Source organism: Orycteropus afer, unplaced genomic scaffold (genome assembly GCF_000298275.1).
Source record: "Orycteropus afer afer isolate SDZICR_OR568_19922 unplaced genomic scaffold, OryAfe1.0 scaffold00018, whole genome shotgun sequence".
In the NCBI taxonomy this organism is placed as follows: domain Eukaryota; kingdom Metazoa; phylum Chordata; class Mammalia; order Tubulidentata; family Orycteropodidae; genus Orycteropus; species Orycteropus afer.
Genome location: NW_006921605.1, coordinates 22,150,421 through 22,164,246, shown reverse-complemented (window position 1 = coordinate 22,164,246; position 13,826 = coordinate 22,150,421). Strand labels below are relative to the sequence as shown.

At 46.3% G+C, this 13,826-nt stretch overlaps 1 protein-coding gene across 1 annotated transcript in view; it reads right to left on the bottom strand.

The window, feature by feature from the left end:
- The window catches only part of GOSR2 (golgi SNAP receptor complex member 2), a 14,032-nt gene extending 1,101 nt beyond the window's left edge, over window positions 1-12,931 (bottom strand). The window contains exons 1-5 of the mRNA XM_007959777.2: window positions 12,903-12,931; window positions 7,445-7,509; window positions 5,893-6,001; window positions 4,936-5,068; window positions 2,224-2,364 (exon numbers count right to left, since the gene is read on the bottom strand). Coding sequence (XP_007957968.1) covers window positions 2,224-2,364; window positions 4,936-5,068; window positions 5,893-6,001; window positions 7,445-7,509; window positions 12,903-12,931 — 477 coding nt within the window. The remainder of the gene's footprint in view (window positions 1-2,223; window positions 2,365-4,935; window positions 5,069-5,892; window positions 6,002-7,444; window positions 7,510-12,902) is intronic.
- Between the last annotated feature and the right edge of the window lie 895 nt (window positions 12,932-13,826).

Here is a 13,826-nt window from a genome sequence, read left to right as displayed (position 1 = left end):
ATGCATTTGTCAAAATTCACCGAACAGTACAAGCAAGATCTGTGCACTTTACTGTATATTAATTATACCTCAAGAAATAATTTTAAATTAGAATCTTTCATATTAAAATAAAGATAGTACCTGCAAAGTTTTTCTCTGCTCCCTAGCTCCAACAATGTTTGATATCAATGTGTTCACTCTGTAGAGGACTCTATCCTTGGAGAGTCTACTGAGCCCCATGTGTGGGTCAATGTCCATGATTACCAGAAAGTTTGGAGTGGGACAGACACAAACACAACCGACAGACACCAATACAATGACCCAAGACCCCTTTAAATAAATGTCACCATACACCACCAAAACAAAAGGTTATTTTATCCCTAAACCAACAGCCCAAACCATCCAGTCTGCCCTCCCTTATGGCTTCCCAACTTTTAAGCAGCTTCAATTTCTTATGAAGTAACAAATACACCTGAATGCTGGAACAGAAGCCAAGTCACTTGCTTATACACACATCACCACTGCACTTGTCCAGGCAGCATCTAACCTAATGCCCCACCATCCATTTCTTTAATGAATACATATTAAGAAGCAACCAGCAGTCAAAGCCAGAGAAGAGATAACAGCACAAAGAATCACGGACAGAAACAAAAACCCTGTTCTGCCCAGGAAACGATTAACAAGCCTCAATGAGAAAGGTCTCACTCAAGTCAAGTTTTACTGCTCTACAGGAGACCAGAGAAATGTTTATTCCAACAGTGCATTAATATTATATTCTTGCTGAAGACTTGGCTTAGTGCCAAAACACTGATTACTTCATCACTGTATGACGTACAAGGCTCGAGCTTCTAGGATCATCAGAACATTATCACACATTAAAAAAAAAAAAAAAAAGACCATTTTCAACCACGAGTTGGACCACATCAGGCTATTTCAGCCCAGCTCCCTCATGCTGGCCCCTAAATTCCTTTCAAACGGTTTAGGCAGAAAATTCCAATAGAGGTGGAGTGGAAGAGGGCTGGGGAGAAATCAAGAGACAAAAGCCAGGTGGTAGGAGGTATGTTGAGACAACTGAATTAGAAACCCTCAGCCACCTCGCCACCTCGCCAAACTGTGGTAACAGCACAGGTGGCCAAAGCCGCCTAGACTCCCTGGTGATGTCAGACTTGGGCACGAAGCTAGCATCTGCTGTTAACAGTGAGCGCTACCCCCACTGGGGCTACAGGAGTGTGCCGTGGGAGGCTTGTCCTTAAAGGATTCTGCTGTTTTTCTGAGATATGGGAAGGAGGCCAGTTTTCTAAAGAAAGGGCCCACTGATTAATCACTATGTATCAGTGTAGATTACTGCAGGCGGCTGTTCTGAGAGGTGGCACCCACGAGGCCATGGGGGACCACATTCCCAGGCCACCCAATGCACTGTGACTGTCAGCAGGGGCCAGCATTCCCCACGGTCTGCCCGACTCTCTCCCTGGTAAAGATGGTATGGGCTGCTCTGAAGCGTCCTGAAGTCCAGTGGGGCTGACAGGCTTGCAATGGGTCCAACAAAAACAGATAAAGCTCACACTTCCGTGTGACTTTCTCACAGCTCAGTGGCCGGAGGGCTTCGTTCACAGGGGACCACACCCTGATAACAGACAGAGCCCACACCCATTATCCATCAGGGCTGATACAGGAAAAGGGCTGAGGCTGAAGCCGCATGACTGACATCAGAGTCTGTGTAATGTTTCTGTGGACCACTCCCAGGGGACCAAGTCACAGCAGTGCCAGTGGGCAAGGCTTCTAGGAATACCTGCGCCGAGGGTGAGAGCGCAGTCAGGGGCACCACTGTGTGCCTGAGAACCTCTGCTCCAGTCAACCAGGGTGGCCCACGGTCCCACCCTGAGGACACAAGTATAAAAAGGTCTGTTAGGAGGCAGTCCAGTCGGGACCCTGAGGGAAATCCACCTTAGAGCCAGGCACCACAACACAATTTTCATTCTTATGGAAACAGAGCAGTTACTTCCCTAAGTTCAGTAAATGGAGAAAGACTAGACACCAAAAAATGCCGTAAGACGGTTCACTTCAGCACAAGAAATACCCTAGCAAAAGGAATCTGGCTACTTCTGTGTTCCTAATAATCCAACTCCAGCACGAAGTGCTCTGGCTCCGTCACATCACAACTGGGGACACACAAGCAAAACGTAAACACACTGTCGGAGCAGGCCAACGCAAGGGGCCTCTCCCTGTCCTAAGCAGGGAGCCCACCTTCAAGGTCAGTCTCTGGGCCCTCAGTCCTTCCAGAATACTGTGGCCGCCTCCAATGAGGTCATCCATGCCACGGTGGGCTTTTTGGAGGGAGGAGTTAAACTGCAGGGACTCGTCCATCGGGATGGTGGTGTCAGAGTCCTGTGAAAGAAATGCAGGGGCAGGATTAACTCTGCTCACTGGTCACCTCCCGGGGTCCCTTCCGCTGAGTGAAGTGGAGCCAGGAGAACTGCCAGAGGGAAGAGTGCAAGAATCAAAGGAACCAAAGAGAGGAAAATGCAGAGATCTGGAATGGTCTCTGTGCACAGGGGAAAGAGGGGCTTTTCAGACTTGTCACTTCCCCAATAACCCTGCCACAGCAGTCGGTTCATTCCTGCCTCTGGGTCGTCACCCCCACTCAGGCAAAACTCTCCAGTGTCTCAAGACCTCATCAGGCTCCGTCCAAAGGCTCCTCTGACTGTTAGCTCATTAGCCTAGTTTGCTTCGCATGGTCCTTCCCTTGGCTACCCCTAATGCAGTACTAAGGGTTCGTTTTTGCTCTTCAGCCATTTCATCTATAGTGTCTCTCTCCCATTAGACTGAGAGTAGAAGAGACTGTGTTTTCAATTGAAGCCTTATTGGTGTTTGATGGGACTATGTTCCCAAGCAAGGAGTCTGGGTGGCACTGTGGTTAAGCACTTGGTGGTAACGGAAAGGTTGGCAGTTGGAACCCACCAGCTGCTATGTAGGAAAAAGATGTGGCAGTCTGCTTCCATAAATCTACAGTCTTGGAAACCCTATGGGGCAGTCTGACTCTGCCCTACAGGGCCCCTACTAGATGGAATCGACTCAACAGCACTGGATTATGCTCCCAAGCAGGCAATAAAAGTTTGCTAAACAAATGGAGGGCGAAACAACTAATATGGATCAAGTACTCTCCACCTCACATGCTCATTACCTGAAGCTGCTGCAGTCCCCATACCAGCCCTGAGAGGTACTTAAGACTACTTCTTCCCCCATTTTACAGATGAAGAAACTGAAGCCCAGAGAGGAGGGATAGCTTGTCCTAGATCACACAGCTCGTGAGGAAATAGTGAGTGGGGCATGAACCCTGGTACTTAGTGCAAGAGAAATACCAACACCGAACCTGGTGGCTCTCACTGCACGCTGAAGCGGACTATACACAGAAACAAGCTAGTAACCAGATGTCATACTGTTCTCTTCCTTTCGCAGCTCCTGACCATCACAAACCGTTCTGCTAGGCACCACTGTTTCTACCACGCAGTTTCATCTGTCACAAAGAGGTCAGACCACCCTTTCCCTGCTGCTCCAGTTCAGATGCTTCTATTCCCTGCTAACATGGCGGCTTCTCACAGGTAAGTCTCTTAACCTTTCCACAGGCTTTACTCTTAGCACTTTAGACCTTGCTCTGCATACAGCTAGTGCTCAGTGGGTCAGAAAGCCCCAGGGTTTGAACGAATCCATTAGGGACTTCTCTTTCTTCATGTGACAAGCATTTATTACATGTCTTTTATATATAAAGCTTTCCTCCCTTGCTACCTGAAGGGTATGGCTGATGGGCCACATTCTCTCAGAGAAATGTATTAAACCTCCAGATAGCAGGGTGACCAGGAAGAAGCTCATTAGGCAAGTCCAAGTTTACTAAGGGCCCACAGTACGCACAGAATCACACCAAACTGGCAAGAAACAAAATAGTCCTCAATGAGCATTCCTGGTCTAAAAAAAGGCCTGAAGACAAAACGCTAAATATCAGAAGCCCCAGAGCCTCTTTGAGTGCTATGGTTCATTACAGTTTTGAATTGTTAATCACAGCTACCGGACGGACGGCTTACAGCACAGACACGAACTGCAGAGGCACCTCCAAAAACAAGCGGGACAATTCACTGGCAAACCCGGAAGCAGCTGGGAACAGCATGAAACACCTGCAAAGCAAGGGCTGATCTGAATTCTGATGGCGCCTTAGAAAGGCAACACCACTTTAGAAAATGGGGGAGAAAAAAAAGATGAAATACAAAAACCAACCAACCAGCCAAAAAAGCCCTTGTCTGGTGGACTGCACTATGCTGGACATGGAAGGAGACCAATGTGTCTGCGGCTGCGTGTGGGAAATGCTCCTACTAAGACTGAAGGGCAGGGACAATGGTGTTCTAAGAAATCAAACATCCAACCAACAGCCACCTCCAAACAGGCTCAAGTCCAGCAATCTATCTATACCTAAAGGGCTGTTAACAAACTCTCCCAGACCACTGCTCAGACTAGGGCCAAAAACATTTTATGACTCTGACAAGTGGAACCTCTATTCCCAATACACACACACACCCCAAAGCACAAAGGCAACTGCCTGCAGGCAGCTTTGAAATGCTGCCTTCCTCACAGTCAGTCTCAGGTCTAATCATGTGTCTCTCTCTATCTGATCAGAAAAAAACATACCCACCACGCGTGAACTTCCACCTCTACAGCGGACCAGTCAAACCAGGTAATTTTCACCTCTGCCCAGCCCCCTAATTGAACTGCTTCTTCCTCAGGCTTTTGTGTGAGAAAAAGAGATTCCCTGTCAAGGTGCGTAAAGTCCACTGTCATTTCCAGTTGGTCTTGTCCTGGTCCGTGGGCTCCAGACACCCGAGCGGATGAAGCTCAGGGGCCTGCACTCCAGCCCCAGGCAGCTGTTGGTGCGCCTGCCACCCCGCCCCCACCCCCAGGGGCCTGGCTTACGTTGGTGGTGAAGGTTTGAGACAGCAGCTCCTCTCGCTGCCTCTCCTGCTCCTCCCTCGCGTAGCGCTGGTGCTGGAAGTTTCTGAGAGCAGTCTGCAGGTGCTGGACATCATACTTTAACTGGTCAACCCGACTGGAATTGATGGGGACAGAGATTAAATTCCAGGAACGAACGTGGCTCAATCGGTGGGAGCCAGTCTTTGTTTGAGGGAGGGAGACCTGTCTTTCCTTCTCTTTACAGCAGCCCCCTAAAATCCAATTTGATCAATGATGTTGAGAGTAAAGACGGGCCGCTTGTGGTTAAAGCAGGGTTGTGAGTACCCACAGAGATCCCAGCAGCTTTACTAAAGTATCTGCTGGCTCTGATTCTGGGTGCACGACAGGGAACAGGTGACAGGAAGCAGGCTTCAGGGACCTCTTCCTGACCTTCTAAGGATTATATGGCTCTCCTAGAAGCAGCCCAAGGGCACCTTTGGCATAGTTTCAACAGACTTGTGGGAGCAGGGGCTAGGGCTGTAGGGGGTTTCATTTGAATTTCATGGTGGGTATATCAAGCACTAGATCAGTATTTCATTATAAATGGGCTGATTGAAGTGATTAAGAAGAGTTCATTTCAACCCAAGATCGCCGTGGGAACCCCAGAGCAGGCCTCCTTGGCACAGGACTCAGTTGCTGTGGGCTTGGTCAGAAGAACAGCACTGAAGGCAAAATTTCAAATGATGCAAAAGAAGTAAAGTGATGCAAGGCTTCTGAGCCCCAAATCTCACAGGCTTTTTTTTACTCTGAGGGAGCACCGCTCAGGTGGAACTGTGCCCTTTAGGAGGACTTCACCTTGGCGCCGTCTCAGGTCTTTCGACATATAAATGGATTTTCAGAATATTCTACAGGTGTCCCTGGGAGGAAGGCCTGCCTTGATGGGCTTGGGGTCTCAGAGCCAGGTCAGAGGTCAGCACTCACAGTTTGGCATTCTGCCTTTTGTTAGGGGGTTCCTTGTTGGATAAAATCTCCAGACGGTCTAGGTGGCTGAATATCTGGTCTATTCTTGCTTGGATTTCATTTTCTACTACTGCATAAAAAAGAAACAGGAGTAATTGCTGGAAAAGCGACAGTGAACGTACATTAGAATGACAAACCATGTGTACCTTTTTTTTTTTTTAAACAATATCCAGTAAGCTCACAAATATATATTTCAAAAGGAGAAAAATGGACACGTTAATGAATACGGGAAAGAACTCAAGGCATACAAAGGAAAAACTATCTCTGCAATGCCAATTTTTAAAAAAGCTGGTGGCTAATATCTAGAAATAAATTTCCTGCCTTTAGAAAAGCAAAATGAAAAATTTAAAGGTTGTCCAAATAAATATTTTAAGTTAAACGCAGTATCTTCTGATACACAATGAGGTCTTTTTCCCTTTGAGATTGTGCTCAGATATGGATTATGAATACTTGGTAAAAAGACTGCCAAGTGAATTCCCTACGGTATGAGGTTAAAAAGAATCGTCAAGGGAGGGAGATTAGTATGTGCCCCACAGACAGGACGTCCCTTAAGGCTTTCCCAAGAATGGGTGGGATGACCAACGTTTGCTACTCCAAAATAGACCAAGTATCAATAGGAAAGGCCCAGGAAAGAATCCACAGAGGTGAAGAATAGTAAATCCAGTCATTTTCCTTATCCTTTTTGATAAGTCAGTTAACATGACCCCTTTTCCATTTCTAATCGTGAAACAATGGGGTTGTTGGGAAGGCAAACAGTCGGGTGGGCAGACACTAAACTGAGCACAGAAGGTGTCCAGACTGCTTCTTGCCTCTCAAGTGACAGCAGCGGGGACACTGCTCCGTCCTAGGGCTTCACGCCTACAGCTAAGACACAGCTGAGATTAGAGCAAGGTGGGGCTCAGAACCAAGAGATGAGAGGATGCTTCTGAAGCTGCAGGAGGAGGCAACAGGGAAACGGGCAGGAGCCAGGTGAGAACGGGCAGGAGACAAGTTAGAATGGGCAGGAGCTCATGGGTAACCCGCAGCATCCAGAGGACCCGCTCCACTGAAGGAATTTCTCTAACAGAATTAAAAACAAAAAAAGCACTTGTCTCAAAAGAGACCATGGTGTGGGAATGAAACTAATTAATACCGCTGCTCCTTTCCGAATAATCCTCCTAAAGACCCACTGTTCTCAGCGCAGAAGCTTCCCTTCAAACATCTGAATGTTTATGGACTGCATTCCTCTAAGGACTCAGTAATTAGATTAAGACAGATGGAGGGAAGAACTTCCATTCCCAAGAGGCCATGTCAGGTTGAGTGGAAGGGTAATGGGGGATAAGACTTGTGGGATTCCAGAGGGTACAATCAGGGAAATCAGCCACTTTGCCAAGGGGTGTTTCTGTCCACCCTCCCAACAAAACTCATTGCCGCTGAATCATTAAGCCCCGAGGCAGAAAGGCAGGCAGGAAACCCAGCCCATTAGCACCGTGTCATCAGAGAAAGGACTCTGGTCTCCTAGTTAATTACTCACAGTGCAGAGACTGCTTGTCGGCCGTCTCCAGGCGTCCCATGTGAGACTGGATCTCGTGGACCTGCCTATCAGAGGGAGGAAATGAGTGAGCCAGGAGTAGTCAACAGCACTGCAGTCAGGAAAGACAATTTTTCTGATGCCAACACTTAACAGATTTAAACTGACAGCATCGTTGAACTATAAAATTTGTAGGTGGCACTTTAGGCCAAATGTTTTGGCATGGTTTCTAATTAACTTTAACACGTTTGGAGCAATACCGATAGGCAGCATTTACTGAGTGCTTCCCACATACAAGATAATTCTGCTCAGTCAGTAAGTCTATGAAGAAGGCACCATTATCATCTTCACTTAATAAACGGGACAAATGAAGCTCAGAATGGTTATGTAACTTGTTCAAGGTCACACAGCAAGTGATAGGCCTGGATCTGCATCAGCTAATCCCACTCTCTGTTCCATGATCCAATGTGCTGAGTAGTGGTCTACTAACCCATTCTGAACCCATTGCCTTCAAGTTGATTCTGATGACTCATAGTGACCCTCCAGGAGACAGTAGAACTGCCCCATAGGGTTTCCAAAGCTGAATCTTTATGAAAGCAGACCGATACCTCTCACTCCTGAAGAGTGGAAGAGTGGCTAGTGGGTTCAAACTACTGACTTTTCGGTTAGCAGCCGAACTCTTAACCAGTGTACCACCAGGGCTCCCTTGGTCTGTACCTGGGTGAGCCAAAGGGCAAGGGAGAGATAATCCTTGTTCTCAAGATACAATGTAATTAGCAATGACAGGGCAGAGAGACATGAAGATTTAAGAGAAAAACAACGTATCTAGGTGCAAACAAACAACGCTGAGGAGCTGTGCACAGTGGTGCCAAGCAAAGACAAGCGGATGGCTGTGAACGAGAAAAGGGGAGAGAGGTTTGTGGGTGGGGGAGTTCTGAGCATCATTTAGAAGAAGGGAGGCATGATTTGGTGTGTCACGTGGATCACACACAGGTTGGCCTGCCTGAAAGGTCAGAGGGGAGAGGAGGTAGAAGCAATCAGATAGAGGAAACCACTCAGAGGAAGGCCCTGAAAGGCAGGGATCTCCCTCTTGGGTACAATCTTTCCCTGGCTACTGGCATCTCATTTTGGAAATGCAACACTGTATCTTGGACCTCTGGTGGGGTCCAAGACATCAAGCCCCAGAGCTGGCTCTTCAAACATCTGAAGTTGACAGGAGAAGGGAGAAGTGGGCTTTTCTCTGTTGCTGCTGCTCAAGGGAGACCTAGAGCCAGTAAGTGTAAGTCTGAAGGTAACAGATTTCAGCTTAAACAGAAGGAAAAGCAGGAACAATTATGAAATGTCTCAAGAAAAGAAATTATAAAAGAGAGTGAGCTCCCTTTTACCCAAATCACAGTAATTTAAAAAGAGAGAGAGAGAGAAAGTGAACTCCTGCACTGTTTAAACACAGGGGATGGGGACTACCTTAGGCTTTACACAGGGTCTTCCCAACCAGTAGGAGTCGGAAGATCTTGGCCAAAATAAAAAACCAAACCCACTGCCATCAAATAGATTCTGACTCCTATAGTGACCTAATAGGACAGAGTAGAACAGCTCTGTCAGTTTTCCAAGGCTGCAAATCTGTACAGAAGCAGACTGCCACATCATTCTCCCTTGGAACAGCGGTGGGTTCCAACTGCCGACCTTTTTTGGTTAGCAGCCAAATGCCTTAACCACTATACCACCAGAGCTCCAGAGATCTTGGCAGTCCCTTTTGATTCTTAAATTCTATAGACCAGCCAGAAGAGATGATGCCAACACCAAGTCAACTCTAGTAATACTCTTCAGTTGGTTTGATTCAACAATTTTTTTTAAATTAAAAAGGATAAACTTCAAGTTGCAGGGTAACATTACTGACTTTTCTCATTCAATTTCTGTTTGCTTTGAATGAACTAGACAAGATACAGCCAATAAAGTGGTTTCTATCTCTCCATTTCATGCCTGAAAGGAAATACATCCAAGGCAACAAAGCAAGTATGAATGGCACGGTGGGAATGAGTAACATGCCAAGTGGAAAATCTGTTTTAAACGGAACTGGAATTCGGACCACACACTCAAAACCGATAAGGAACAGGTGATACACAGTACGACCTGAGAGTTTGGACAGATTTGGGTGACAATAGAACCAAGTAGAGACCTATTAGCGAGTAGGCAAGGGGCACTGTGCCAATGGGCTGTTTTAAAAGGGGTTTTCAGAAGATTTTAGAAAGAATTTGAAAATTAAACTGCTTTTTAAAACTCCATGAAACTAATCCCCCTTTCACACTCCCCCAATTCTTCATCTCCCCCCCCCCCCATGCTGTCTCCAACCACCGTGAGCAGAAGGGTAGAGTGGAAACAGGGTTTTGGAATTAAAAGACTAAGTTGACATTCTAGTTCTATGTACCAGCCGAGGGACACTGAGCATGCCATTTAACTCCTTGGTGCTTTAGTCTCCTCAACTGTGAAATACAACACTGATGATAATAGTTAATTAAAGGGTCTTAGATCCAAATGCCACATTGAAATGTTATAGTCTAAACAGCATCACACAAGAGTTCACTTGTAATTCTCACTTTACAAGCAGTGCAAGTCATCTGGGCGTTTGTACCTCACCCACTTTGCCTCTACCTAGACCTAGTCTGCTTATATTCAGCCTTTAACTCATCAGAGGGCAAAATCGAAAAAGGAAAAACTGGTCTTGAGATAAGGAAGTAGTTCTCACACTCTGGGTTCATCAAAGTCACCTGGAGAGCTTGTTAAAAATAGAGCTTCCTGAGTCTCAGGCCTATTGAATCAGAACTTCCAGGGATAATGTCCAGGGTACTGGACTAATCCTGGACTACAGCAGAAGACAAATGTGGGCACCTTTACAACCACTGAGCTCTCACAAGCAGAAGCTGGCTATTAGTCCTCTATAAAATCCATCCTAATGCAGAATTATTTAAATACAAAATGTTGACTGTTTTTCATCTACCTCCCTGCCCCCATTCCTGTTCAGGCAGTTCAGGAGTTTTCAAGATCTAGAACTTTAAAATGCTGATCTAATTACAATGTACTGTTAGGGAACATGGCAAGTGATAAGCACAAATTGGGCTCAAAGTTCCAATAAAAGCAGTATGATCAGTTACTGTTGTGTCAATTCAGCTACTATCATTAATTTCTGCAATTGCAAAACTTAATTGCTGGTGTTCACAGCACTTCATGTGTTTCCTTTTAGAGACACTCAGTCATTAGTATTAAGAACTGAAAGGAGCCTTATGGTTTGACCAATGCAAAGCTATTACTTTACTATGAGAAAAACAAGCAAAGACTTCCAGAACCAGATCTCCCACTCCTGGTTCACTACTTGAAGGGAAAGGCTGATGAGAACATACTGCAGCATGAAAGGTTAACTTCCTTGAGGGCAGGGCCACAGTGTCATCACTGAGAACGGTGTGTGACATAGTAAAACTAGTAGCCATCAAGCTGACTTTGCCTCACGACTCCATGGTGCGTCAGAGTAGAACTGTGCTCATAAAGTTTTCAATCACTGATTTTTCAGAAGTAGCTCACCAGGTCTTTCTTCTAAATCACTTCTGGGTGGACTCAAACTGCCGACCTTTCAGTTAACAGCGAAGTGCATTAACAATACACACCACCCAGGGACTCCTGACAGAGTAAGAGCACAATAACCATCGACTGAGTGAGGCCTAATAGTGGTGGGTGAAACCTGGCCCACAGTCTGTTTTTGTAAATAAAGTTTTATTGGAACACAGACACAGATAGTATTTACAGATTGTCTATGGCTGCTTTTGCACTAAACTGCAGAGCTGAACAGCTGCAACAGAAGCTCTATGGCCAACAAAGCCTAAACTATTTACCATCTGGCCCTTCAAAGAAAATTTTGGAAAATCTTGGTGTAGAGTCTGAGAGTGGGTTGTTGGAGGCCTGCAGCAGTGTAAGTGGTTTGTTCATATTCCACAGTCTTGTTTAGGAGAAATTTGCACAGAATTGAGCCACTTACATTTCTGGGACCAGCTGTCAACTGCAGTGTTCAGAAGTGCAGTCTAAGACTCTCTGAACAAAATTATTCTTGAGAAGAAACTGGGTCACAGCCTCCTTAGCAATATCCTTTAGCCAAATTAACTAGATGAGACTCTACATTACAGTTTAACTTCAAGGCACTCTTCAGCCCCTGCCTTGCCAGTGTGAAAGATCTGCCATTAGTAACATGAGCATAACTTTGTTTCATTTTTTTCTCCAGCTGACCCAAAAGTCTAGCTTTTCAACTCCCTTCTTATAATTTTTATATGAGAATCGGGTCCCAGTGTAAAAGCAAATTCCATTATTTTCATCCTATTAAAAAGTAGGTTCTATATTTTCACCAACTCAAATCAAATGCTTCACTGTCAACATAAAAAGAAACTCACAAAGATAGAAAAAAAAAAAAAGATAAAAGGAACATTATCTTTTTATTCCTAGTGTTCCCAAGTATTTCTCTGGATGTGAATTCATTAGAGGGGGGTTGGGTGCCTATTTTATTTCATTCCCAGACTCTTGGGTGTGTGATTTCAAGTGTTTTCATCAGAATAAATTTGAAAGCTGTTAAAATAGGATACATAAGGCCCCTATTACCATGCCCAAATACACATCTCAGCAAGTTCCAAAAATGCAGGACAATATGAACAAAGACCACTACCAAGGAGGATAGGAGAACCCCAAATTCGGTTTCTTTAAAGATAGCCCATCACCACATATTAATAGCAAACACTACTACTGAATGTTACTTGTTCAGCAATATCTTTGTACCGTTGAAAAATGGTCTTTAGAGTAAACCAACCCAACTCAACATAATTTATTTATTTATTTAAAATCACGGTGTGGCAGCAATGCGTTCGAAGCCAATCCAGAAAAGGGACTAACATCATTTGGAACTGAGAGCTATAATGAAACTTTCTCTGACCTCAACCCAGTGGTGGATCCTTCTAAATTGCTTCAGGAAATCCTGCTTCTACTGCTTAGTTACCCTGCCTCATCCTGCCACACGTTAGCTATTTTCGAACGTATCTTGATTTTCCAACGAAACAGTAAACTCTTAGGGGCAGAGACCATGTCTCCTACTTCCCGTGTCTCCCACAAGCTTTACCAAGCGAAGCACCGAGTTGGTAGGTGCTGGACATAGTACTACAACCGGTAGGTGCGATTTCCCCTCGAACAGCCCAGCCCATAGTCAAAGACTCGCAGGCTCGGGTAGCGATCCCAGGAGCGACCCGGCCCAACGTCCCCAGGACCCAGGCTGGACCCTCTGTCAGCTTAAGACCTGGGCATCGAGCCAGGGATTGAGCTGTCCCCGGCGGAAGGACTCGACGTCCGCACTATCTGACGCCCCAGGTCTCAGTCCCTTGGAACGGCGTCGCCCGGCCTGGCCTCGCCCCCGTCCGTGCCCCACCGCGGCCCTCACTTGTGCGTTTGTTGGTACAGTGGCTCCATGGCGCCAGGCCCGCCGGCTGCAGATCTGGCTTCCCAGAACACGTCCTCACAGACCCCCTTCCGGCTACCGGCTTCCGGTCGTAGGGCCCTGCTGCACCTGCCGTGCAGGGCTGCCCGCTTGAGCGCCTGATTGGCAGTGGGAACGAGTCCGGAGAAGGGGAACAAGGAAAGAAGCTGAGAGAGGAAAAATGGGTGTGGCAGAGGCTTGGTCTCACATAGGAAACAAAGACGTGTAGGTGTAGGTTTGGAAGAAAAGTTGGTTTCAGGATTGAGTCAGACATTAGCAAGGACAGCCCCGGGGTTTTGACGTGAGGTCCTGAAAGCAAAGTTGGAGGCAAGCTGCTGTGTACCTCCGCTTCCCTGCAAGTTGAGGGAGTAATGGTTTGTGCTGAGGTTTTCCATAAACGGATTGCTCATTGTGGGTATAGAGATTTCGTTGTTTATTGGAATCCGTGGCGCCAACTTCACCTGTCTCAAGTTACCCGCTCACTTGTCTGTCTATTCGCCCTATTTGTCCACCCAATAAATCCACATTGAATGAGTGGTTACTATGTGTCTTGTCTAGGGGGGAAAACCAGCTTGCCCCTCCCTCAGAAGTCGCGGTCTAGGAAAGAAAAACTCTATACACGAAAATCATTCTACGATGTAGTTAGTCCAGAGAGATCCACAGAGATTGAGCCAAGTTGGGGCTGTGCCCGGTGGGAGACACGGACTTCACGAAGGAGGTAGCAGTTGAGTTGTAATTTGAAGAATATGGACTCTTTGCCTCTCCCCGGTAGACCTAGCCCATCCTCCCAGGCTTATCTGCAGCCTTTCCCAAGGGAGGCGATGTTCCTCTTCCTTTGACAAGTAGATGCTTCCATTTTCCTGTATCCTGGATCCCACCCGTGCACAT